The sequence below is a fragment of the Diadema antillarum genome, unplaced genomic scaffold, assembly GCF_040938485.1.
Source record: "Diadema antillarum isolate AM-2024a unplaced genomic scaffold, OU_Dant_1.0 seq00000235_RagTag, whole genome shotgun sequence".
Lineage (NCBI taxonomy): Eukaryota > Metazoa > Echinodermata > Echinoidea > Diadematoida > Diadematidae > Diadema > Diadema antillarum.
In genome coordinates this window covers 656,564-684,045 of record NW_027271284.1, presented here as the reverse complement: position 1 = coordinate 684,045, position 27,482 = coordinate 656,564, and the positions used below count along the sequence as shown (strand labels likewise).

Below are 27,482 nucleotides of genomic sequence, written 5' to 3'. Positions count from 1 at the left end.
AGTCTTTGTAGGAATAGGTCTATACTGATTAGCCATTATAGGGTTAGTGGTAGACGTTGTAGAGTAAATTTCCTAATTATATGGGGGTAACGTAGGGGTAGTGTTTCTTTCAGAGAATTCTCCTCAGTTATGATGCTATATATCATTTTTTTCTACTTTTTGTTGTTTCAAAATATAATTAATAATGATTAAAAAATATATATGATGTGCTGGTCACATTTGAAAAACAGTTATGTTTGTGTATCTGAAAATGATTATTCTCATAATATCAGACATGGGGAAACAAATAAACTTATATATAGAAATACTAATGTAGACATACTCTTACAAGTGCTAAAATTATGTGTTTTTCGAATTTTATGTCAAGTCAGGTAGTTTGTAGTTTCTTGTTGATCGATTCAAGACTAATAAGTTAGGTAACTATCGATTCCAATTAGGCTCGTTCATTGCAGCGCCACCATTCGACGACTGCAAACACACAAACACGCACGCATTTACGACGACGAAGCACACACACTCGGCTATGTACAAGGTTTATCACGATCACACACTCAGCATGCACACTACACCGACCAACTGGACATCCACCTCAACTTATTGGAGCTAGGTAGCTTGCTGCCTACGAAAGCTAATCGGCCAACTTGTTTACCAGCGCAGTGCCGGTGCTACGTGCGGTTGTTTGCCAAAATTCGACGTGATCGCTTCATCGAGGTTGTAAAATGCGTTAAAAGTTCTGTTTTTCAGATGCCAGATTTGGTAGAGAATGATCATATTGTCGGAGTGGTGGCATCGCGTGGCTCCAAATCGACTGAACTTCTCGTTTCCAGCGAACAACGCCTTGTTGGTTCGGTAGCCATCGCGGTTGCGGTGACATCCGTCGAATGTGTTTGACGTGTGGCGTGATGCGGATAGGTAAAGTGAAGTGCAGTGCAAGTGAAGTGGGGCGGTAGTAGGCACCTAGCACCTAGTCAGTAGCCAAGGGCCATCTATCTGATCTGTTTCTCAAGTAAACTTACATTGTATAAGGACGTTGAGACTTGAGACTCTAGTCGTAGAAATTTACAATAATTCTGATTTCAATAACCTCATGTACTAAAGCTGCATCTTCTTGCATCTTGTGTGCTTCGAAATGTCAACAAAGTAATTTATATTTTAGTATAGTAACATGTTAAATGTTAACATAGAAATCCTACAGTAGACCATGTGATGTAGAAATACAAGAATTTCTACCGTAAGTAAGAACAGCTGTGTCTAATATTACAATAACAGTAGAACTCTGTCACCTGGAACTGCATTTGTCAAATGTTTGTGCAAAAAAGACCTGGGCAATCATGCACTTTAGGGCCTTAACACTAGATTCTAGTCGGTGCGACTCAAGTGTCGGGTAGAGTATTTATACCATGGCTTCGAGAGCATGTGTTCCGATACTGTGCTGTGTGCATGTGTGTGGTATTTCCATGGGATGCAGTGTGTGTGTGCATAATGAAAGCCACACCGTTTGCGTTGTTCTAATGCCCTTTTTATTTTTGCGTGTCATATGTTCTAGTAGCTGATGTCTTGATTCCGCAGAATCAAAAACACGCAAAACTCTTCTTATTCGGCCAAGCGCGAAAAATCAGTTGTGCGAAAATGTCCAAAAATATCATACAGTAGTAGACATTCCACTTTGTACATATTCCAAATCACATCGACTGCTGTTTCTTCTGTCCACCTGTGCCTCTAACCAAGGAGGTTTGAGAAATGGAGTTCCAACTGGCTGTAAACATTCAAACAGCTGTCAGTTTTCTTTTGACATACAAAAGAATTCCACAGATGTGCATTTGTGACTTAAGCCATGTTCAGACGTATTTCTAGTCGGAGTTAGAATTTATGGCTCGGCAGTTAAAATTCAAATTAATGCATATCTTACCATGACCCTTGTGTCCACACGACGGTCGTGGGAAGAAACTTCGACCAATTTATGTGCGAGGGTCGGTGTAATTTCCGGAAGTGGCAGGGCCGCGCACGTTGACCATGCGATTGTTTTTTACCAGTGCCATTTGTCTTCTCCATTCTTGTTGATGGAAATTTTGGCAAGAGCGGCAGCTTCTTCGTCGCGATCGATTAGGTTAGAACTGCGCTACACGCGCACTTGTACTCGCAAAATGTCAACATTGCGATTTGACCCAGGAAGTTTTACCTAGGTCGTAAGGTATGTAAGTTCATAGATACTCCGAAGGCTTGTCCGCACGGGAAATTTACTCCGACCGGCTAGTCGTGGTAGCGAGATACTCCTGAGATAACTCAGGAGTATCTCGTTCGGAGGAAGAGGTTGTGGTAAGTTCCTCTGATCGGAGGAAGTTACCACGACCTTTTTCAAACGGGCACAACTCCGACCTATGTATTCTCCGAAGTTACTCTGACCAAGCTTCCTCCGACCCTCCCTCCAAAGTTACTCCGACCAAAACTGCCTCCGTCTGAACACAGCTATTGATGATCGGGATTCAATGCCGCCGTCTTTCCAAGCAAAGAGATGATTCATTTGGAACGCTAACATAATGTCGGCTATATTTTGTTTGTTTTTGTATTAAAGGAGATTAAATTTTAGCTAATGAGAAGGCATATGAAAAGGAAAGTAACTCCTGTCCAGGATTACGTCAAAAAGTGTAAATCTGAGCTGTACGTTGTAAAAATGTTTGGACTGCACCCTTACTGGAAAGTCAATTTTATCATCTTTTCGATTGATCACTTCCGACAAATGAAACTGATATGGCATAATCTTCAAGTGTAGTTCTTTATTCATTTATATGTTAGATTAGTGTAAAAATATGTAAAGTCAGGTAATTTTGATTCTTATTTCATCAATTTTTGTGGAATTTTTATTCGCACATCCCTGTGTCTGTACATATTGTACCTTTATGTACCGCTCATGTTTCATAAGAAGGGACAGCAAAAAGTAATTACCATCATAAAGACATATATCTTCCATTGAGAGTGACGAGTCATGATGCAATGCCACATGAATCAATTGTCTTCCTATCTGTGAGGCAGCTCCAGTTTAGCACATACAGTACTTCAAATATTTCTTAGTGGCCGCATCAAACATAGGATCAAAGGGAATAACGTTGTTGTTACTCCATCTCTTGAACCTCCTTGCGCTAACTAGGATATTGACCGAGTTACAGTCACTTTGTGATACAGTTCAATGTACAGCAGTACACCATGTCCACAGTAACAAGTTGTAAGGTAAATGTAGAATGCGTGACAGATCTTGATGTAAATAAAATGTAAAAGTGAAATGTCTATTTTAGGGATCACTTTGCTTTGTTCTAAGGACAGTGAGTTTTCATATGTGCACAGGCATCATATGGTATACTGGCATAGCCTCAGGACTTGAGCATTGTCTTTTGCATCAGAGAATATTGGAGTTAGAGCTGCACTGTATTGAGAAAAACAAAATTGTGACAGTAGGAACAGCGTTCACATTTCACAAAAATTATGTTGCTATTTGAGACAGGGAGTGGGTTACTGCAACTTTAATTACTGTAGACCACTATGGACATTGTTTTGTTTACATTACAGGGTGCAGTGCTTGAACTTTTTCTTTGGTGACCCATTTGGGCCACTAAAATCTTTGAATTTGACATTGTAGCCAGAAAATATAGCCCTATGTAGTTGCCCAAAATAAAATGAATCATACAATCCATCCAGTCTTATTTCACCTGTTGTCTGAGCAGGCCACCAAAAGATACAGGCCACAGCTTATACTGTACAGAGTATGTCCAGCCCTGCATTACCAATAGAAGTGTATACATACACTGTCTGTACACACACCCCTCTCTTGACTGAGCAGATACATGTAGGACACCACATGAGGTACATTTCTAGAAAAAGAAATTATTACAAATTCAGTGGACTCCCGTTATAATGAAGTCCTCGGGACCAGCAGTTTTCTTTCGCTATATCAAAATTTTGATATAACCGAACAAATAAACGATAAAAAACAAAGAGCAGATGATGTTGCGACCTGAATTTTTACTTCGTTGTAACTGGAATTTTGCTATTTAACTGTGTGTGTTATAACGGGAATGCACTGTATAAACACAGTATATAATTAGTGTAAATTCTTATATTGAAAAAATTCTGAAAGATATGAAAAGTTCAATTGACAGAAAAGGGATGTCAGGGGAAAGATTAATTATTTACAAGGCTTGTCATATCTTTCCAATTATAATATATTGCCCAACATATTAGTTATATGTGTATGTGCTACTAGTATTTTAATCTGCTTGTTGTTGTGATGATCACTTGAATGTTCAAACTTGATTCGTTACATTGTACATCGTATGCCTTTCTCTCCCTTCCATAACACATGTACACTTGTGGAGTTGGGCTACTGCAGTTTACCTTGAACAGTAGATGTATTTAGGGCTCATCAAACAGATAAAAAGAATTTGGGCTCATGTCCAATACTACTGTAAGTTGGCAGTACTAGATGGGGCATAGTGCAGTCTCTTTCCATAGGGCAACAGGGACTTTCCAAAACTTGTATTAAGCAGCCCAATGTGCATAAACAGAATGCACATCTACACTTTTGTATGTGTTGTATGCATGCATGTATGTTTAAATCAAGGTTTCAGTTGTGTGCAGTAATACTACAGTGCTTGTCTAGTTGTACCTTCCCTTCCAAAACATGTGGAATATTGCTTCAAAGTCACTATCCAGTAAATGCTCTGATACACTCTGTACAATATGTAATGTACATGTATGCCTAAGTAAAGCATGTACTTTGCATCATGGGTATATGAATTTTTTGTTTTGCTTGTTTTACTACAGTTGACCATTTCCTTTTCTGTCAACATTTTGATGTATTGATATGCAGTGTTGAAGGACCGATGATGTCAAGAAAAGTGGATATCAACTCAGCTGGGGTCGACGAACTCTCAACATTGCTCGGTGTTGGTAGAACACGTGCTGAAGCGATAGTACAGCGCAGAGAGGTACGTTTAGTTTTAAAATATGCCTGGAAAGTTTTGTGCATATATGGTGCAATGTACAATGTGTGTATGTGGAACTACTGTTGTCATCTTAAAATATTGTATGCGTAGGTTTTCATTACTGTAGGTGCTATTCCAGTGAAACATTAATGTCCCAGTTCTGACATTTTACCCAGTCACTGAATGCAACAAATAAAACAAAGTATGCAAAGTTCTACAGTTGTATGTTAGCTCTTTTATACCTTGATAGTTACATTGTACATTGATCATGAGAAGGGTACAGCTACTTAATGTAACTTTCTTTTGATTTAGCTATGTATTTTCTCATAATTTTGTCCGTTTAACTTTCCAAAATGAATACATTTATTCAATGAAAAAGATGTTATTTTAGATAGGAAATAATTACAAAGTTGATTGTAGAATGTTCACATGAGTACTCCGTGGCAAATAGCTTCATCTAATTTTTTATTTCATCACTTCATACTAATTTCTTATTCAGACAAAATTGTGATGTTAAACTTCTAACCATAGAGTGATAGGAAAGCTTGAATGAAATCGTCAAAACAGCATGAATGGCAGCAGCTGGATTTCCTTCAACATGAAATCTGTACTGAAGTGTGGAATAATTGTTTTATTAAGTAATTGTTATTACAAGTTTTGTATTAAAGAGTACCAAATGTTTTGGTCACTGTTAGTCAAGTACAGGCATAATTTCTCATAACAGATTGATAGGCTGCAGTATACTACACTGTACATGTACATGTATGCAGTCGTACGAATTCTTTCAAATGCAAGCACTTTTTCATTTGAATAGGGTTATGCTAACAATAGGAAAAACATGAAATTCTTATGTGTTTCTGAAAGTAAAGTCTTTTTACTTTCAGTGTCGTCCTTATGTGCTTTTAAAGGGATTGTGTAGTTTTGTTCGAGATGGGGGATTCAGATTTGTATTTTTTGTGAGATACGTAATTAGAAACCACATGAAATATTAAAGAGCATACAATTCTAAAAGGTATTCAAAGGTTATTTGATGAAAATAGGTACTAAAATGGCTTAGATATAAAAAAAAAAAGTAAAACAAAGTAGTCCTATTGTAATAAAAAGTGGATCCCGCCTGTTATTATGACCTGTTTGTTGACTACCTCAACCATTTCAAACCAATTTTCATCAAATAATCTTTGAATTCCTCTTAGAATTGGATGCTCTTTTATACTTCATAAGAGGTTTCTCATCATCTCACAAAAAAGTTGGAAACCTGAAGCCCCATCTCAACCAAAACTATACCATCCCTTTAACTGTGTAATGTTGTTATCTTTTTTTTTTCCAACTTGCAGACACATGGCGCCTTCCACAACATTCAGGAGCTGACATCAGTCCAAGGCATTGGAAGCAATGTGGTGGACAGCAACAGGAATCGTCTCCAGTGTCACAGCCGCAGTTTGGAGCGACTGCAGCAGTCGTCGTCATCTCATCTCAGACACTCGACACATTCAGCGACATCATCATCATCATCATCATCCTCTTCTGCATCATCTGCCGCCTCATCAGCCCCGTCATCATCATCATCATCATCCTCATCGTCATCATCATCATCATCTCAGTCGCAGCCCACAAACAGCAGCGGTGGCCACTTGCCCATTTTGCGATCATCTAGACACTCTCAGAGTGCGTCCTCGGCCTGCCCGGGCCAGCAGCAGCCGTCAGCGGACAATGTCGCCGTCAGCTCGCGCAGGAGATCGACCCGGCAAGGCACCTCCTTGGAGGCAAAAAATGAAAGTGACTCAGGAATGCACGCGGTAAATGGGCCCGGGTCGGGTGTCACTCCAAGGGCCTTGGGCAAAGTCCTACGGTCTGGTTCAATCACTGCCAGCGGAGATGGGGAACATTCAAGTTCTGAGAGCAGATTGGTAAGTCAGATTGCACTATTGATGAAGAGCCAAACTTCTTTCAACCGATTGTGTTCTCTGCAGGTTCATGTTTATGGGGATTTCCTGCACAGCAAGTATTGGTACAAAGTAGAATGAAAGGTCATCAGAAAGTTCAGCTATAAATGGGGCTGGTAATTAGGCATGGAAAATGAAAGTACAATCTTGACAATCTGATTTAATTATCACATATAATTTGACATCCTGTGGGAAGGTGAAAAATGGTGTCTTAGTCATTTGACAGGGAAGATGATAAAAGGCAACTTGGCATCCAGACTGAAGTCTTTAAACATATCCATGTTAGGGATAGGGCTCATGAATTCTGTGAATTAGAGCATGCCTGCATGTAGTATATTTGAGTTCAATATGATGTAAAAACTCATGACCACCTTGTTTTCATTTAAGCGGTACTTTGTGTAAAAAAAACAAATCTGGGATGGTTCTTAGATTAAATCATGGTTGCATGGCTAGGGAGCTTTCGCTACACGACGGGAAGTCGAAGATCGAGAGGACGTGGAAGCAATCAGCTGTAACGGTCCCTGCACTAGGACTCCCGTCCCCATTTCTATTAAAGCAGTTTTGCTTATTGGCTGATTGACTGGCTGCTCATTCATGCCCAACATTGGGATCGGACGCTATTTTGGCCGCAAACTGTTCTTCTTGTAAGCATGCGCTGAAACAAATTTTGCACACTGCACGCTCAACTAGCGGCGGCATCATGCCTGCGAAAGCTCCCTACAGTAATAACTGTTATGCTACTGCATTTAGGTACTAATGCAGTGATTTTATTCAAACTTTTTTTATGTTCGGTTTTTTTTTTTTTTTTTTGCTCAAATACTGTAGCAATTTGTTGAATGGTCTCAGTGCCCTTTTAGTATGTTACTGTTTGTTTGTGACCAAATTTATATTTTTGTAGTCTTTCCAGCTCTTCTTTAAAGCTGCCAAGAAATCAAAGGTCCTAATAACGTGCACACAATAATAAATCGTGCAGTTGTAAACAAGCACTGTCACATTGCGATATTTGCTTGAATCATGCAAACTGATATAAACTGAAAAGATAGGACTGACGGTTGATTTAGATAATGAATGATAGTGATATCACTGTTTGGATGAAATGTGCCCCTAGAAATATTTTCCTTTTAAAAACAACTTATGAAATGAGAATACCCAAACGGTGTACAGGTACATGTAGGTGTTCTTTAATTTAGAATAAAGTCAATTTTCTTTTGAGTTTGATTACTGACAATATGTGGAAACTTTGGAGCCTTGCCTACACAGAGAAGCACTGCAAGTGTGTGAAAAAAAAAATGGATATTGATGCCTCTCTGCATGGTTCCATGACATTTGCTCCTGCTTCAATTGCTCCCATGAAATATCTTCATGCTAAACCAAACATAAATTCTACCCACAAACATAACCATTCCCCTATCCTAATCTTCTCATCAAACTGAACCTAAAACCCTATCTCAACCCTAACCCTTACCCTATAAAGTCCTTGGAGAAAATATCAAAGTTGCAGAAGCAACTGTCGTGTCACCACTTGTGTCTTCACCTTTAATGATAGAACCAGCGGCTGTCCCGGGCCCCCTGTCCCAGAATTTATTCTGCTGCTTCAATATGGCTATTGTCTTTGTGTGTAATCTTTCATTGTGACTCCTCCCTGACTCATTTTGAACAATATGATATCACATTTGTGGGGATCAGGCATAAGTGTATGGTTCACGTGTCAAGTTAGAATATTATCAAAAGGATGACATGTCTGTCAAATAAGAAAGTGCTTGAGGGACATTTGCATGTACAGTGTAAACATGTTAGCTGTCCTGTTGCGAAGCAATGCCATGTAATCACTGTCATTATTCACACTCAAATTGATGTTTTTAGATGGTGAAACATTTAAAGAATTCAAAATAAAGAAGAAATGCAGTGTACAGTATACACTGTGCATAAGAAATACAAAGAACTATGTGATAAGAATTGGAAAATGAGAAAGAAATGTGTGAGAAAATTTGCAAAAATATGTTCGAATGAGTGCAATTTGTTCAGTAGTAACCAAATTCCTCGCCATTGTTGCGCTTTCAGAATACTTTTACATGTGAATGGATAAAGGTTTTAGATACAGTGTATTGCAGACTTTGCCCAAAATTTGCATGTTAAAGCCAACTGAAATTAATGAAAAACTATGCATTATATAATATTTCAGAAAATGTAACATAACCATATTCCTCACAAAATCTGTGTACACATGCCATTTTTATGTGTGATTTCTATGATATGGGGGCCTTGGAGGCTTCCACAATGTAACTTCCAAACTTCCCTGATTTTTTAGGGATACACACGTTGTACCTGGTAGTGTTTATAATTCATTTTACTTCACAATGTTCATGTACAAGTATGTGGATCATTTCTCATGAAAACATTTTTTTTTTTCTGGTTTTGAAAGTCACATACTGTATTCGCGGAATATTTTGCGAGGTTTTCATTTTGGGGAATTTCGCGAGTCAGATGCTATTCGCAAATTTATTATGTAAAAGTATGTAAAAATATTAATTCTGATCCCGATACGAATGTGACGTGCACGCATGGTTTACATTTCTCCTTTCAGCACTGTACTTCACAATCGCAAATTTATCCGCTCACAAAATTGTCGGGAATCCCCGATTCTTGAAAAATTAGACTTGCGAAATATACAGTGTATACAATAGTACATGTATGTTGTACAAAGTACTGTACATGTACACAGTGTAAGTTTTACATTGTACATGGTAGAAACTACTGTGCTTTGCCAGTGCCCTCTTTCTTTTGTTTGCTGGCATACAGATACAATAGGTACAGTACATTGTACACATATAAGTACTGTGGAAGTATGTACTTATATTATCATCCCTGATTGGCCTCTGCAAAGGTACAGCAAAAGCTTGGTTGTGTGCACATTTAGATCAAGTACTGGGTTTTACACAGAGCCACGTGTTCAGTATACGCCTCAGGTTGTTGAGGAGCCCACGTTATACAGTACTTAGTCAAAATGCAAGTGTTATTATGCATCATGTCAGAAATATCCATATAAAGCAGTATGATCCAGAAGTCAAGAGGCCCGTAGTCACAGGGATAGTGTTCAGAACAAACCTGTTTACCGCGAGGGCCACGGCAGTGGCAGATTGTTGCACGACTGGCTGTTCATTTTGGCATATTTTTAGCACAAATGGAAAGGCGTCATGTGTTTGTTGATGCAAGCATGACAAAAGTGACAGCTCATGCTGTCCTAAAGCGTACTGCTGCATCGACGCCCAAATTTCCGATCCCTTAATGCTGTGAAAGTTGGAGTTGTGCCATTGTACCGTTGACAGCTGGGACCTTTAATGTAGGTAGACTGTTGTTGACCCTTTGCAAATGGTACGTGTAGTACAATGGAAGGTGATTGCCTGTCAGTCTTGGTCAGTGGTCAGTTGCATTACATTGTATAGTGAATCTGCGTGTTTTGCAAATGGAGGAATTTGTACAGTGTACAAAGTCATTCCCTGAAAAGACATCTCTTTTCTCATCTTTACCCATTCTGGTTTTATTGATGGCATTCTTGTTGCCCCCCCCCCCCCCCCCCCAAAAAAAAAAAAAAAAAGGAAAGAAAGAAAAAAAATGACCATAAGAATAGCTAGCTGTACTGTATCGTGATATTCTTGTGATTAGCCCATTACTACAGTATGTCACACTTTTTATGAGTGTTTCAGGAAGGGGTTGAATAAAGTGTGAATACAGTATGCAAATGCAAAGACAACTTCACAATTTGTGTGCCAGTAAACATGTGCATCTATATTTAGATTTCATCAGTGTCCATTTCATTCACTGATAAACATTTTATTTTGTAGATAGTAAACAATACTTTATACCCCATGTGCACAGTAGTGTACTGTATATGTACAGCTGTACAGTATACATGTAGTATGGAAACAGACAATGTTCTGTGCACCAGTAGCATTTCCTGTTGCAATACAATTGTAGTCTCAAGAGGTGCGCTGTTAATGGAAGTAACGACACACATTCATTGGTTTTTGACTGACAAAACTTGAATGCCCACTCGACCAATTCTCTGTATTTTGACAGACTTCTTGAAATATGAGCCAGATAGTATGAAAGGGCATCAAAGTCCCAGCAGTTGCCTACATGCACAATGTAGAGTAGTTACTGTACATTTCCAAACATATTATACAGTAACAGTCAGTCAATCATTACCCTACTAATACATGGACTTGAACTACATTTATAAATGATGTCTATAGATTTTTGCAATACTGCATTAGATAATTTTGTGAAAATGTGTCAATATTCAAATGATGTAATCAGTATTTATCATACTAATTCAGAAAATGTGACAATGAGTCTATGTACAACTGTATATTGTGTTGTTGCTGAAACTGAAGTGAATACTTGACTACATACTGCAGCATTTCAGTATCATGGAACTGAATGCAGGCTATGAATGAGTTTTATATTTCAACTTGAGACTTTGTAGCGCTCATAGTGAAATATTTTGTTTCTTAACTTCCAGTTCCTCAGAACATTTGATTAGTAGTGTGCATGTACAATGTACTTCTACATGGCTGTGTTTGTAGGAGGAAATTGACTTTGTGAAACTATTTCATGCTACAGGTAAAGAGGAAGTCAGCAGACTTACAACCAGGGGCTGATGAAGCATCAACCAGCAAGAAATCATGCAAAACACACAAAATCATCAAGTGAGTGTCTTCTTCGAAGTGTCCATTTGCTTTTTTAGCGCAGTTGATCAGTTTATATATGTCCTCATGAAAAAAAGTGCTATTGAGGTCATATCGTCATATTTATTGAACAATAATAATAATAATAATATGAATTAATACGCTAAATCCACTCTTTAGAGTGCTCAAAGCGCATACACTGTACATTGTACATAGTACAATGTAATATTATTACCCTGGTCTCTGGAGATATTATTTCCCGCCAGCACTGACAGTGCTCACTCTCCACTCCCTGGGGAGCATTCCAGCCTGTTGCCATAGTACGTGTATGTATCTGACCCTAATGGTAATGGATTTATGAATCATTATGAATTAGAAAAATGCAGGACTGGTGTACGTCAGTATCATTTGAAATATATTTAGAGGTTGATATTTGTTGTGCATGATTTTTTTTTTTCAAATGTAAGTCATCAAGAACTTCTGTTTGTGCATAGGACAGTGGTGTGTAAGAGAAGCTTGACCGTAAGATTTTAAAGTGTGCTCTAGAGATGGCCTACAAATTTCAGGTGTGAGGAAAATGCGGTATCTGAATGGATTTTTCTGTCGCAGGAGTGGCAGCATTGCCCCGTATCCATTATCGCCGGTTCTGCGGTCAAGTGGGTCTTCCTCTTCCGGGCCGCCGCCGCGCAAGCGCCTCACCGCTCTACTCCAGCATCAAACCCCTCCGTCCAACTTGTCCCCTTGGCTGAAAATGTTCCAGGTATGTTATACCATTTTCGTTGTTTTTGTAACATACTCTCCCCATGATATAAATATATTTTCTGTCATTTGTACTATCACTGTGACATTTCTGCCTCCAGTTTTGTTTAAAGGTACTGTTTACCATTGGGAGCAGTGATTTTAAAAATGTTCGAGTTATCACATTTGATGCATATGTGTAGGTCAATTGTATCACAAAACATCATACCGTAAAGAAATTTTGCTGTAAAGCCTAAAATATGGAGATATCACTATTTTTACCACTAAACCATAACTGTAGACGGTTTAGTCTAGAAACTATTTTATAACTATTGTCCCCATTTTGTATATTTGACAATATTTAACTTTGATTATATTGATCAGCTTTTTCACACACGTTTCTATCCCTAACTCACATTTTAGAACTATTTTGAAGCACTAAGGCTGGGTTTTTGTTTCATCTGCAAACGGTAAATGATAAGAGTTTGCTCTGTTGAGTCCTCATTTCATTCCATCCCCATCTTCTCTTTGGCTCTTTTAAAAGGAAACAAGAATTTTAAGCCTACAGCACGTATCCGTTATCTTGTATACGTGTGTGTTTCTCCCAGAGCCTAACTGCAGCTTTTACGTTCCCCAGCCAAGTGCACTTTCAAATAGGGCATCTAGGCTGTAAGGTCACGAGGTCATCAACTTCTGGCTAGACATTTGGCTATTGCACTCCCGTTGAATTGGCTCTTTTCCCAAAATAAATACCTGGCTTATTCTCACTTGGGTGTTGGCCAGGGACGACCCCCTTTCTTAAATGCTTGAGGTTACTTACAATTCACAAGCTGTGGAGGAGTTTGTGAGATATATGGATTTGTGACTACTGCTTGATGAGTTCCCACCTTTTTATCCTGGGAATGAATATAGCTTTCAGTTGTTTTTTGTGTGTTTATTTGTTTGTTTGTTGCTGCTGTTGTTTTTGTTTCTGTTTTTTGCTGTAGTGAAAATCAACACTAAGTCATGTGTAGGAAACTGAATTTGCACAGAACTGTGTGATACTCTGAGTATTTTTTTTTTTTTGCTTTACATATTATAATCCAGCATTTCAAATAATGATTTCAACTTTATGCCCTTCCCCTCAAAAAATAACAACCAAACATACATGTACCTTAAACCTGGGGGGCGTTTCATCAACGAGTTCATCGGAGGTTTTCACCGACAAATTTGCTATCAGCCAATCAGACGCGAGGATTTCAGTAGCTTTTAACAGTTGTCAGTGTAAACCACTGACAAAAAGTTTCATGAAACGGTCCCCTGAACAAACTACCTGTAGTATTTTTTTTTTTATTTTTTAAAGAAATTCTGTGAGACAGTGGACTTTACTCTTTTGTTCAATGTTTGAAATAAAATGAAATGAATGGAACAGCATTTATGTCATCTCTTGTGTTTGAAGAGTTTGCTGAGCTCATCATGAGAATTCTATACGTGAGCAGGGCTGAAAAATATAAATTAGTGCGTACATTTGTTTCTTATTGATCTGTCCGGTTGCAGTACACTGGCGTGCTCAAGTATTGAATGTTATCGCCAATCCATTCTTTACTGTATAAGTATGTATGTGCAAGGATGTGGTATCGATGCATTTCTTGGAATGCAACATCTCAATTTAAAAGTGAGAAGACAAGCAAAAAAGACAAAATGAAATCCCATCCAGAATTGCACTTACTGTTTAGAGTGGTCTTGTTGGCATTTCCCTTGTCTGCCGCTTTTTCAGATTAATTTCGTATTAATTTAATTTCAAACGAGACTTGATACTTGATACGGCATTGCTCTCTCGCAGAACTGGAATGGGTCTGAGAAAAGGCAAGCACTCGATGCATTAATAGAGCGCTGTGAGCCCTCTGAAGTCAGGCACATCATGTCCATCATTGAACCTCAGTTTCAGAGGGATTTCATCTCATTGCTTCCACGTGAGGTAAGTTTGTCGAAAGTTGCTCGATTTTAAAAGTTATGGAAAATTAGCGTAACGAAATGCGTTGCAAAGATATATACAATTTCATTGTTGTTGACTTGCATTTGTTCATTATGAGTCAATAAAAATTCATTCTGTGATTACAAAATCTTATCTCATTATTATACAATGTACTGTATGTCAATCAAGTCATATCAAGTCCCAGAAGAAAAAACAAATGAAAGAAAATAATTCATTGCCCTTTCCAAAGTACAGTCGCTGCTGTTTAGTCAGGACTCTCATACATAGGAGGGCTGCATGATTGGGAGAATACCATAGCAACATGTGTAAGGCATGCCATTTTTACTGAGCAGGCAGTATGCATGCAGATACAAATACAATCTGATTTTGTTGGCATTATTCAGATGGGTGCAAATTATGGTGTGATGCATGAAGACCCATGTATTGAACTTTGTGTTGAGAGCACATACTCTAACTTAAATTCTGACCTCCCGTAATCAGAAACATTCACTTAATTGGGATGAAGGTCTTACTCCCACGTCATTCTGAATAAGGGTGGGATTTCACGGAGCACGCGAACGATTTGCGAAGGACGCGAATGGCAAAATCCAGCATTCGCATTTTAGTCTACAAAAGATCGCCAAACGAACGTGAGGGTTCGGAAGCGTCGTCAATTGTTCGCGAATGTCGTTTTTACTTCGGCGAGAATTTCAAAAAAGTTTGAAATCTTTCGCGAACCTTTTCCGCACACTTGGTCGTGATTTGCTCGTGAATTGTTCTCGAAAGTGTCTTTAAAGCCTCGTCATATGCGCAAGACCTTCGCAAGACACGCACGATGTTCGCAAAATGTTCGTGAAACCCCAAACAGACTCCGAAACTTTGGAGAATGTCTCGCATATGTTACGCGAAATCTGCGAAGTTTTTCCGATCATTTTACGACGTAATCGGAAACTGTTCGCGTACCATTTGAGACATTCTCGCGAACGTTTAGCGCACGTTTGGGGGATGCATACCTATACGTTTTCCACAAATAAAAATCGTAGCATACATCTGAACATCAAAGAATTATTAACAACTATAGTAACAAAAAAAATTAAAGACTAGCAAAAGAGAAAGAAATGTTTGATATGCACAACAACAAAAAATCGCAGAATACGCTTAAAATTAAAGGGTGTGTACAGTTCTGGTCGAGGTGAAGATTTAGCTTTTAACGTTTTATGAGATATTCAGAAACCACTCTATGAGATGTCAAAGAGCATGCAGTTCTAAGGGGTATCAAAAGTTTATTCGATGAAAATCGGTTTTGAAATGGCTGAGATATCCAAAAACAAGGTGAAACAAAGAGATACTAATAAAATTGGGGCATGTCGCCTTTAATCATTAGCACTTTTTGGGATATCTCAGCCATTTGAAAACCAATTTTCATCAAATAAACATTGAATCCTTCTTAAAATTACATGTTCTTTCATATTTCATAAGAGGCTTTTCATTATCTCACTTAGGAAAGTTCAAAACATGAATCCCTACCTCAACCAGTACTGTACAGTCCCTTTAATCTAAAGTACGTAAAATTTCATTTTAACTATAGAGATTATGTGTTGGAGGAACTGCCAAAAAAAAAAAATCAAATGCTTTACTAGTGGAGATAGGTATTAGGAAAAAAATGTAGGCAAGCACATGATAGAGAAATGAGAGAAAAAGAATGGAGAAATAGAGGAAAGAAAAAAAATCAACTCAAGACAGCTTCCACCTCTCCTTGGGTACATTTTCTCTAATGATTATTGGAAATTTTTTGTTGTTCGCATTTCCGTCGCGTGTTCTTCGTGTACGTAACATGCTGTACTTTAGCACTGATACACACGACATTCGCACATACGTTGTGGAAACTTCGCACAAATTGCGCAAGAATAGTTTTCGGCTTCATTGTCGGAACACATTCGGAGAAAAACTTTTACGAATGTTGGATTTTGTCATTCGCGTCCTTCGCAAATCGTTCGCGTGCTCCGTGAAATCCCACCCTAAGCGGTGGTGATTGTATGTTATAACTACTGCTTTGGATTATGTAGAAATGTGTTATTCGTTAATCATCCGATCTTGTGAAACATTTCGGTACAGGAATTGACTCTTTCCCCCCACATGTCAATCAAATCATACAGAGAGAAAATAGAACTACATTGTAGCTTAGGTTTAAAATAAATCTAGAGGCAACTTCATGTTTTTGCTATGACTTGTTGTTATGATGCTTGCAGAATATTGCACGTGATCATTCCCTTTAAGCATGCAATGAAGGCACTCTGAAAAAGCCTGCATGTAATGTACAGTAGATGTCAGTAGTGGTGATAATTTATAGGTATTTTAGATTGCTGTCAAATGAACTGCTATGATTCTGCTTTGTAATGAAAGATGAGCTCGCTGAAAGCGAAAACAGAAACACAGTCACATCAATATCTGAAGTATTTGTATCATATGCACAGTTAATACAGAATTTGAAGTTTACATACAGCGGCTGCCTACAACTTCAGATTAAACAGATGTTGAATTGTATTTGCTCCTCTGACACCCATTGAAATGTTAGTTCTTTACCTGGCTTGGCTATTTAATACAATTGGAGAGCTTTTCATTTCAATAGTGTTGCTTGAGTTTGAATGTGCCCAATACAAATGTACATGTACGTGATACTCCTCTTTCACGACTCATTGTGGCACGTATCACTGACCACGGATCGGAGAAGCAGGGGGAAAAAAAAACTTGAAAGGGGAAAAGGAGATGTTTGCATGCTAAACTCCTTGTTGTGGCAGTTAAATCTGGGGATAAACTTGCCTTTCAAGGCCTACTGAAAATGTGTCAGAAGCTGTGATTCTTGGCCATCTTCCAGAATGCTGACCCAAGAGACTGAAATGAAAAACCTTCGCTTGCCAACGTCTCTATTCACTACTGTCAGAGCTGTTTAAGTAGGGCAGTCTCTTCAATTTCAAAATGTGATGCCTACGGTGGGTGTAGATTATAGAGCACTTTGTAACTGTACATTACGTGGGTTGCATTTTGGTCTGTAAACTAGCGGTCCTTTCCAATTTGTCTGAAATGGAAACACAATAAAAGCTGTTTATTTCACTGCTGATAACAGATGTCACTTCGTAATAGCCCATGTAGATGGAAACAGCTGAATGGCCATTGTTTTGTCTCGTTAGATTACTAACACGCAGATGCAGGTATTTCATGAATTGAGCTCATTGAAATCTACACTGACGCCTGGCGTGTAATCGTCATGCTGATAGCGTGGGATGTTCACCATACAATGCACACGACATTGATCACATTTAAAAGGGATTTGATTTGGCAACCTTGATCAACACTGTAAGCAAAGGTCATTCTGCTTGAATACATTTGTCACTTTTACCGAAGATCAGAGGTGATTAAAATCAGTGTGCTGTAGAACAAATATGTAATCATAGATTTCATGTTGTTGTTATTGTTAAGCTTGAGGTGTTTTTTTTTTGGGGGGGGGGGGAGGGGTGGAGCGGGGAGAAGGAGGGATTCCAGCGAATAGCAGCTTAGTATTAGGTGTGCGCTGCATTAATTCATTTGATTAGAATTGAATTGCCTTTTCCGCTGAATAGGTCAAGCAGAATGCACGCCACCTAATCTTGCACTGTTTGCTATTCATGATTGTTAATTCATAACAAGGCTATCAGTGTACAGTTGTAACTGTAATGTACAACATATAGGGGCTGGAACTCTCTCTGCTAAGCATTCACTATTGTCAGCAATATTTGGAATACAAGAAACATTTACAATGCAGATTTATTAATTTTTCTTTCAATTTCCATCTAGAAATATGCTTGAAGGGAACCATACATTTTGTTTTATCATGTCCATGAGATTTGTGTAAGGTTTTGTGTAACAGCTAACAGATTTGTGTAAGGTTTGTGTAACAGCTAAAATCAAGAAACCTGGAGTCCCCTAGATGCGTTCTCTTGTATGCACACTCTTTCATGGTGGAACAGAAAGAAGTTGTCATCATTAATAGAGGCACAGTTGAACACTAGTTCCAGTTTGAACAATCTGAGCTACTGTACATGATCCTTCACACTACCAGTGTGTCTTATCACTTTTAAAAATGAATAAAAACATTTGCAGTTGAAAATGAATGCTTAATACATGATCAAGTGGAAATCTGTGAGTGATTTCTAAAATCTTCTATTTTCAATTTTCCCAAGGGTAGCGTTAGAGGAAACCATTAAAAAAGGGGGGGAAAAAGTGGTTTCTTATAGCATGGCGATTTGGTCATCTAGGTGTAATTGATGTCTTAATAGTGACAACATAACTTGGAAATGTATGTACTGTAGGCTTGAGTGTTATTTTTGAAAATCTATTTGAACATCATTTAAATAAATTACTTTGGAATTTTTTTACAATATACAGTATGTATGAAGACACCACAGTGTTACATATCAGTTCATTTTCATTCAGAGACGATACTGTACATTTGATATCCTTAAATGTACATGTTACATGTGATAGTACATGTAGTTGTCAAAAGTCAAATCACAATGTAATGAAAGAAGAGGCTTTTACCTCTACCTCTCTCTCTCTCTCTCTCTCTGTACGCCTTGAAAGGTGATAAGATCATACACCTTTGAAATGGACCCATCCATTTCACCTTTGTTTTTGTTTTTGTTTTGTCTCCTAAGTCCTCAACAGGTTCACTTCGTAATAATGCTACCATTACCAACCAGCAAGACATGATACAAGTACATGTACATGTACAAAGGTGTAGGCCGTTCTACAATGTACAATGTCTTGTACTATGAAGTTGCAATAATGTAGGTTGTGGCTGTAAACATAGTTGAATGACCGACACATTGGTAAGGTCATGCATGTTCTGTATTCTTAGGGATCACAGGGAAGTCATGCATGTTTGCTTACTTGAGGATCAGAAGAAAGAAACGATTGTGTAGCTGAGCTTTGAGGAAGATCATTCATACTTGTAGTTTATTCAACCTTTCACAAAAGAGAAATATTTATCTTCTGTTGTTGTTTGCAATGCCCCTATTTGCTATCAAAGTTAGCTAGTACAAAGTACACAGATATTCTATGGTAGGAGTAAGGCTGAAATGTTTTAATAGCATAGCTCGCAGACATTTGTCTCTCTTCTCAACAAATAAAACAATAAAACCACCCGTTTCCTCAAGTGTTTTTGTCATAATGTTTGACAGAACCTTATGTTTCTGATCAAATGGAGAAAACATTGATACTGCTGACAGTGGACCTCTTTAGCTCTAAGGTCAACTCAGTGAATGTTCAGCTATCTATCAATCAATGACAGGAAACTACTGTGTACTTGCCCCCAGCTGACTGTCCATAGAGTGTAAATTCTCTACAATAGGTAAAATAGAGTACCAAAGCGATGATGTCAGTCTTCTGTTTGGACCTGTTCGGTTTGGGTGCTGTTTTTCTTTATGTTATTGTCTATTTCAGCTGTAACTTGGGGGGGGGGGGGGGGGGGGGTCTTTAGTATGCCTACTATTATAGCAGTATGTGTAGTTGATATACACTTATATGCACAGACATAGCAATGCACTTGACTCATTGCATTTTACCCCTAACCTTGAATCTTCTTTTCTGATCTTTTGGAAGCCCTTCAGTTATGGCTGATATAAGTTACAGTGTTTCAAAATCGAATATGTCTATAGCTTGGATTTGTACTGGTTGAAAGCATGGTATAGCAGCAATGGTGTTCACTGATAGTCGGGCCAGGGTGAGATTGTTTAGAACCAGTTTCCATGATGATAAACAGCTGTGATATAACACTTGGGTACTCTGTGCAGTTATGACACATTGGAGATTGCATTCGATATGCCTGTATCTGTACCTATACCTGGTATATTTTTGAGGGTTGCTATTCGCCATTCGAGACAGGATTATTGCATGCCGTGTGCTACTCTTTTTTGGTCTCCAGTTGGCGCTCTACGTCCTGTCTTTCCTGGAGCCGCGAGATCTGCTCAGGGCTGCCCAAACCTGCCACTACTGGCGCATTCTCTGTGAGGACAACCTCCTCTGGAAGGACAAGTGTCGGGAGGCGGGCATCGAGGAACTCAACGGCAAGCAGACGAAACGCCGCTCCAACTCCGGCGTGCCCCGGAGCCCCTGGAAGAGCATGTACCTCAGGCAGCGCCAAATCCAGTACAACTGGAGGTTTGGCGACATCAAGCCGTGGAAGGTGAGTTGATTGCATTCTCAAAGAAGTTCCATGAGCCAAAAATACTGTCAGATCGGCATACAATCGGCAACAACTCCTTGCTTAGCATTTGTCTGCACAGTTATAAAACCAAGTAAAAGAGATTAAAGGGATTATTAGGCTGGTGTAATTGACAGTGAAATCAGATTAGAATCAAGCCATGAAACTCAAGGACAAATTTCAGGAAGAACACAGAATGGTACGTACATGGGCTATGAAGAAGGAAGTAAATATGTACTATGGATCATTGATTGGTGTTGATTTTGTAGGTGTGAAATGAAGTATCAGTGTTCATGATTATGCACAATGCATTTTTCAAGGGGAAGGTGATTATAGTGATTACTTATCAGTAAATGTGTCAGTGTATTTATATCTTAATTGCACACACTTCCCTATTAGGTATGCACTTGAGAGGACATCAGAGTAATCGATCTAAAGTTATTCACATGTTTGCATGTTTGCATGTATCTTGGTATTAAAAGAAAAAGAGTAACAGTGCTACATCTAAAGCTTTATGTGTGTCATACATACTGTAGCGTATTGTATTGTATCCTGGTGGGTTGAATGCATGTGCTATTGACAGTACACAACAACAACAACAGAGCATTCGTTAGTACTGCTAGGGAACAGAAAGGTTAATTGTACACTTGGGAATGGCGAGCTCACCCTAATTAGATTATGCACTCAAAAGGAGGAAATGATGTAGATGAGGTGAGAACGACAAATACTTTGGCCCACTCAGGGTACACACAATATTATTGGGACCAGGGTTGATCACATCCATGGGGGGGAGTACCTGCACAGATATTGGTATGTGGGACCAAGTGATTACGTGCACTGGACAACAATGATTTGAAGCAAATGCCAAAGTATTAATGGTAATATAGTTGTGTTTGATGTTTTTGTGTGTGTGTGTGTGTGTGTGATTGTAACCCTGGTAGGCTTCCATGCAGTTTTTTGTTCTCTTCATACAGTATATCTTGAACTTGAAGCATCAAATACACAGCAACAATTTTCCCCCTTATCTATGGCCTGTCTAATGATAGTCTGTTGTATCTTTCTATGATCATCATGCACTATGATATGTATAGTCATCGGCTGTCTTCATGATCTTTGATCTACCTGTTGAATGTGCATACAATACTGATCCATACATGTACTGTATTTATGACTAGAGGATGAAGATGTGCATGTGTTAAATACATTCTCATTGGCTGTGCAGGTTCTAAAGGGACACGATGACCACGTGATCACCTGTCTTCAGTTCAACGGTCAGAGGATAGTCAGCGGGTCAGACGACAACACCTTGAAGGTGTGGTCAGCGCTGACCGGCAAGGTGAGTCAGCTCATTGTGAACGTCCTGACAATTGTCCACTGACATGTTGTGATGCTGTGTTGGTGGGTTTTGAGAGTGATGGAATAGTGCTTTGAAAGGCAATTAGGTTTCAGGTGTCACAAGTTTTCCTTTCATAATAATTAGGACATTTAAAGGGTGTCAATGCATGGAATTGCCATGATGAATGTACCTACTATATGTGTTGTCTCTATTTAGGTTTACTGAGCAGTGCTGATCTGGCAAAAGACATTTTTGTTTGGAGGCGCATTTTTTGTGTCTTCGTGTGTTTTGTCACATGTGGCATGGTGTTATCACCAGTAGCAGATTAGATTTTCAAATGAAATATAATTTGCATTTTCATGTGCCTACTTGATATCTACAGGTAATAGGTTTTTGTACTGATTGAGACTAATTAGCTTTGTTGTGTGAAATTCAGATTAGTTCTTGCAATGGGTTACACTGTAGCTTGGTCCTGTGCCAGATCATGCATCAAGGTAAAAGCACCTAATTACTTCTGCACTTTGTACATATGTCCTTTGTGTTAATTACAGCCATGTTTATATGCATGCTTGATTTGACTGTTGGTTTCCTGTTGCATGTTTTACCTATGCAGTGCCAAAGAACATTGGTTGGCCACACGGGGGGTGTCTGGTCGTCGCAGATGAACAACAACATTGTCATCAGTGGGTCGACGGACAGAACACTGAAGGTGTGGAATGCTGACACTGGTCACTGTATACATACTCTCTACGGCCATACCTCAACGGTCAGGTGTATGCATCTCCATGGCAACAAGTACGTAGACATTTGTTTTTCTAACCTTTGAACATCGTGAGTTCGTAAGTCCTCTTCTTTATTCCACTCTTAAAAAAAAAAAAGAAAGATTTTTGCCACCAAAACTTGTTGGACACATCCATAACAGTGCAAAGGCTGAAGTTTTGATAATGAAGTTGATAGTACATGTATATTCCTCTTGTATTACATTTTGTAAAGGTGTACAAGCAATTCACAGCATTCATGCTATGTTTAACTTATTGTCCAAAGTATTTGGCCATATATTGTACCTGTGAATGCTAGGTTTTCATAAAAATATACCTGAAACATAATAAAGACCAACATTGTGCATATGGCCTTCTTCTGGCAATGTAACAGGGAGTATAACACAGAGTCCAGTATGGGTGCTTTGTGGAGAAAAAAAGTTTTGAGTCCCCTCGTGTGATGGTACCGACAGTGCTGATAAAATCCCCACAGTCACGGCAGGGAAATTCCAACTACAACAAGTTTCCTGTGATGTCATTCTGTAGTGGCTGCAACCACAGAGTGGCAAGATTGTTTGGCAGCTATGACTCTTTATCTGTTGTTTGTATATGTTTTTGTTGTTTTTTGCCAGCCATTTTTAGTTGTTTCTGTGAGACCAAACCAAACGAAACTTGTTTAAAAAAATCTGGGGATGTGTGGACATTATACTTTTTAACAAATTGCTTACTGCATCACCATGCAGAGAATGGCACATGAGTGAGGAGATGTGAGAGTTGTAATTTCACAAATGGGCACATGATCCAGAAGTGGCGATAGTGACAGTTTATATTTGTGCTAAGAGGAATGTTTGTCAAATTTTTGTCAGTTAGATAATGCTTTGAATATTGAGTGAAAGGTAAACACTTTGATATGAGTTGATACACCAACATATAAGAAATCATTGGCAATTCCCTTTTCAGTCGAAGCACTACAGTGTATGTGATGATATGGCATGTTGAATGGAGATTCATTTTCGCACTGATGAAATGATGAAGCCATATGTATATGTACGTACATACGATGTAAGTACATGTATGGTGAAGATAATATGTGACCCTGCATCACAAAACCAACAAAAAGTCGCTAGATATGGATTTTTAGTGAAGGGCAGATTCTAAAAGAGCAGACTCTAAGCTTTAAAGTGATGTACAATTGTATAACTTAATTCAAATGGACTCCCCTAACCTATCTAAATACTGGAAAGAAAGCACACACTCTGGAAAAGTGTGAACTTAGAAAAGAGGCCCTGAAGTACAGCGTCTATTCAAGCGCTTAATCTTTACCAAGCCGTGCTAGCTGTGCGATGAAAGGGACAAAAGACAGGATGTAAACTACAGGGGCAACAACAGTGAAGGGATTACCAGATTGAGCTGAAATTGAGCATGTTCTATCAGCACATTATGTTTATAAGTAATGCCAAATTTCAAAGCAGTAGCATTATCCTTTCAAAAGTTATTAGACTTGAAAGTGAAGAGTGTCCGAAGGACTTTTAGAAGGGACAAAGGGGCCTGTAAGACATACCTGATCATTCTACTCTCCCCCCAAAATGGGTTGTAGAAAAACTGGTTAAAACACACTTTCCCATTCGTGTTATAATCCTATACTAAAGAATAATATAGAAGAAGGATAGCTCTTTCAGAATATATGACAAACTCAAGATTGACTCGGTTGACCCATTTCACCTTTTTTGAGTCCCCACATAAAATCAAGGGGTGCGACTTTTTGTTTGTTTTGTGATGCACGGTCACATATACATTGTATATATATTATTCACCCTTACTATTTGTGATTTGTATTCTACAGGGTTGTTAGTGGGTCAAGAGATGCCACGTTACGGGTCTGGGACATTGAAACAGGTCAGTGTCTCCACGTGCTCATGGGTCATGTGGCGGCGGTCAGGTGCGTCCAGTACGACGGCCGAAGGGTGGTCAGCGGAGCCTATGACTACACGGTGAAGGTCTGGAACCCAGAGACAGAGGAATGCTTGCACACGTTACAAGGTCACACCAATCGGGTCTACTCATTACAGGTCAGTGAGAGAGGATGGAAGGACAGAAGGATGGAAGAATGCACTAGGAGGATATAGGATGGACAGATAAGAGGATGGAAGGAAATGAGGATGAATTGACAGGAGGATTGATGGATAGAAAGGATAGGAAGCTGGAAGGATGGGGTGGAAAGAAGGACAGGATGGACAGATAGGACTATGGAAGGACAGGAGGGTAGATGATAAGAGGGTGGAAGGATAGGAGGATGGAAAGATAGATTGATAGAAGGACAGGATGGACAGATATGATTATGGAAGGACAGGAGGATAGATGATAAGAGGGTGGAAGGATAGGAGGATGGAAGGATAGGAGAACAGGATGATGGAATAGAAGGAGGATGGAAAGATAGGAGGATGGAAGCATGGGAGGATTGAAGGATAGGAAGATGAAAGGATAGGAAAATAGGATGATGGAATGGAGGATGGAAGGATGGGAGGATAGAAGGATAGGATGATGGAAGGTAAGATGGAAGGATGGGAGATGGAAGGATAGGACCATGGAAGGATAGGAAGATGTAAGGATAGGAGAATGGAAAGATAAGAGGATGGAAGGATGGGAGGACAGAATAATAGGAACAGTGAACCCTTGATGATCTGGGGAATGGGAGTGACTTTGTGCACGTTTCTACAGAATGCTAGAAATGAGGTAATTGATGTCATGTTTTGCCGCACCAGCATGTCAAAAATTTTTACCAATCCATGTCCGCTGGTGTTTCTGTGTATACCACACAGTTTGACGGGGTCCACATAGTGAGTGGTTCGTTGGACACGTCCATCAGGGTGTGGGATGCGGAGACGGGTGAATGCAAGCACACGCTGACTGGTCACCAGTCCCTCACCAGTGGGATGGAACTGAAGGACAACATCCTGGTGTCGGGGAATGCCGACTCCACCGTCAAGATCTGGGACATCACGTCGGGCCAGTGTTTGCAGACTCTACAAGGTATGAAGTCCCACCTGATTTTGCATTCTTGATTGTAATAGGTAGGGTCTACAATTAGTATTGTATGCTTCTGCACTTCTGTGGCTTCAAGGTTGTGTGGTTGCTGGGCGTGGTGATGCACGTGCGCTTCTGCGGTTTCGATATCGTGATTGTGGTGGGGTGGATAAAGAATGAAAAACAAGAAATGATCAGATCAAACTTTTGTAGTCATCTGTGATGTAGGAACTGGATAAAAAAATATAAGCTTAGTGTACACAGATGACAAACTAATATTTGCCTCTGTGTTGGTGCAAAGCATATTGACCATGCCTGAAATGGGTATCAAAGATAGCACTTTATGCTGCTGTATGAAACAGTTGATGGACATTACTTGTCTGTGAAGTGTGATTGAAGCCGCAGTATGTGCTTATAAACTGCTCAAAAGAAGTTAAGGACTTCTTTTTTTTTTTGGTATCACTTCATGTGGTCAGCTGTTACTCCATGAAGTGCAATAATGACAGAGACATTATACACCAACTGAAACCAACTAGATGTGACATTGATTACGGTGTGTTTGAAGTCATTCAGGAAAGTTGTAATGGGGTATTTCCAGAAGTAAAATACCGGTACCTGATATAAAAAAAAAGTTATACACAAAAGAAAAAGTGGATCTGAACTTTTTTTTTGAGTAGTTTAGTTGAGAGATGAATATAATACATAAGATATGGATGATGTGATCTGTGAAAAACAAGGTTAGAAGTGTCCAAATTTCACTGAAGATATCACTGTACAAATTGTCTGATGGCAGGTGCCAACAAGCATCAGAGTGCTGTGACCTGCCTCCAGTTCAACCGCAAGTTTGTCATCACCTGCTCGGACGACGGCACCGTCAAGCTCTGGGACCTGAACACCGGCGAGTTCATCCGCAACCTGGTGCAGCTGGACAGCGGGGGCAGCGGAGGCGTCGTGTGGAGGGTGTGCGCCAACCAGACCAAGCTGGTGTGCGCAGTGGGCAGCCGCAACGGCACGGAGGAAACGAAACTCTTGGTGCTGGACTTTGAGCCCGACAAGCTATGACTAGGGCTGGGAAGGACAAACGAGAAGGAGGAGGAGGAGGAAACTGAAATGGGAGTGCTGCTTGTCGAGGATGTGACTCGAAGGAGCTTCCGGGCCGGCGCATTTGCCGAGATGGAAGGAGGAGTAGGCGTGGCGGCATGGCCCGACGGTGTGTTTGCCGTTGAATGTGTCCTGCTCTGACGCTCGCCATCTCGCGCCAGTGTCCGTACGGTGGGGTAGTGCCACAAATGTAGCAGACGTGATTGGTAGAAGTGTGTATGTGTTTGTGTGTGTGTGTGGACGGAATAAAAAGAGCTTTGCTTTGCTTTTTTTTTTTGTTAAGGAAAGGAAAGTAAGAACTTGCGTTTGAAAAGGTACCTTTGAATCAGGTGAAATTTGAAATGGATGGTGGTGGTGGTGGTTGTTAACAGGTATGGGAAAGTGGCAAAAGTTGGTTGGGTTGTGAGAGGCTTGTAGGCTTAGGACATTTGATGTGGGAAAAATTTATATGATACGAGCAAAATGGTATTTTTCAAATACTAGAAAAAGCAAGAGCGTAATATGTCAAGATATGCGATGTTTAGCCAAAATAGCTTGATGTTCTTAATCTTTTTATTCAGCAGTTATGAAATTGATATTGCTTTTAAATGAATTCAAAATTATGGAAATGAAATTCGTCACAAATTTGTTACATGTGCATTTGGGGTATGGAAATGAACTGAAAAAAAAATGACTTTTTTTTTCTTTGTATTTTCAAAACCGATAACTTATAGCATACAAGGCATA

At 39.3% G+C, this 27,482-nt stretch overlaps 1 protein-coding gene across 1 annotated transcript; it reads left to right on the top strand.

Moving 5' to 3' along the window:
- Positions 1–629: 629 nt before the first annotated feature.
- Positions 630–26,955, top strand: LOC139729367 (F-box/WD repeat-containing protein 7-like). The gene is made up of 12 exons (XM_071640294.1): positions 630–912; positions 4,862–4,979; positions 6,311–6,883; positions 11,543–11,628; positions 12,217–12,367; positions 14,168–14,302; positions 20,259–20,519; positions 21,760–21,873; positions 22,487–22,668; positions 24,475–24,700; positions 25,451–25,661; positions 26,449–26,955. The coding sequence occupies exons 2-12, from the start codon at positions 4,875–4,877 to the stop codon at positions 26,715–26,717; spliced, it is 2,313 nt and encodes a 770-aa protein (XP_071496395.1). The 5' UTR covers positions 630–912; positions 4,862–4,874; the 3' UTR covers positions 26,718–26,955.
- Positions 26,956–27,482: the final 527 nt, after the last annotated feature.

What these genes read in the sequence shown, in the direction of transcription:
- LOC139729367 (XM_071640294.1), top strand. Translation starts at nt 4,875, where the DNA reads ATGATGTCAAGAAAAGTGGATATCAACTCAGCTGGGGTCGACGAACTC. An exon ending in CAAGTTCTGAGAGCAGATTG is followed by an intron (nt 6,884 to 11,542) that starts GTAAGTCAGATT and finishes TTCATGCTACAG; the next exon opens with GTAAAGAGGAAGTCAGCAGA. An exon ending in GGTCAGCGCTGACCGGCAAG is followed by an intron (nt 21,874 to 22,486) that starts GTGAGTCAGCTC and finishes TTACCTATGCAG; the next exon opens with TGCCAAAGAACATTGGTTGG.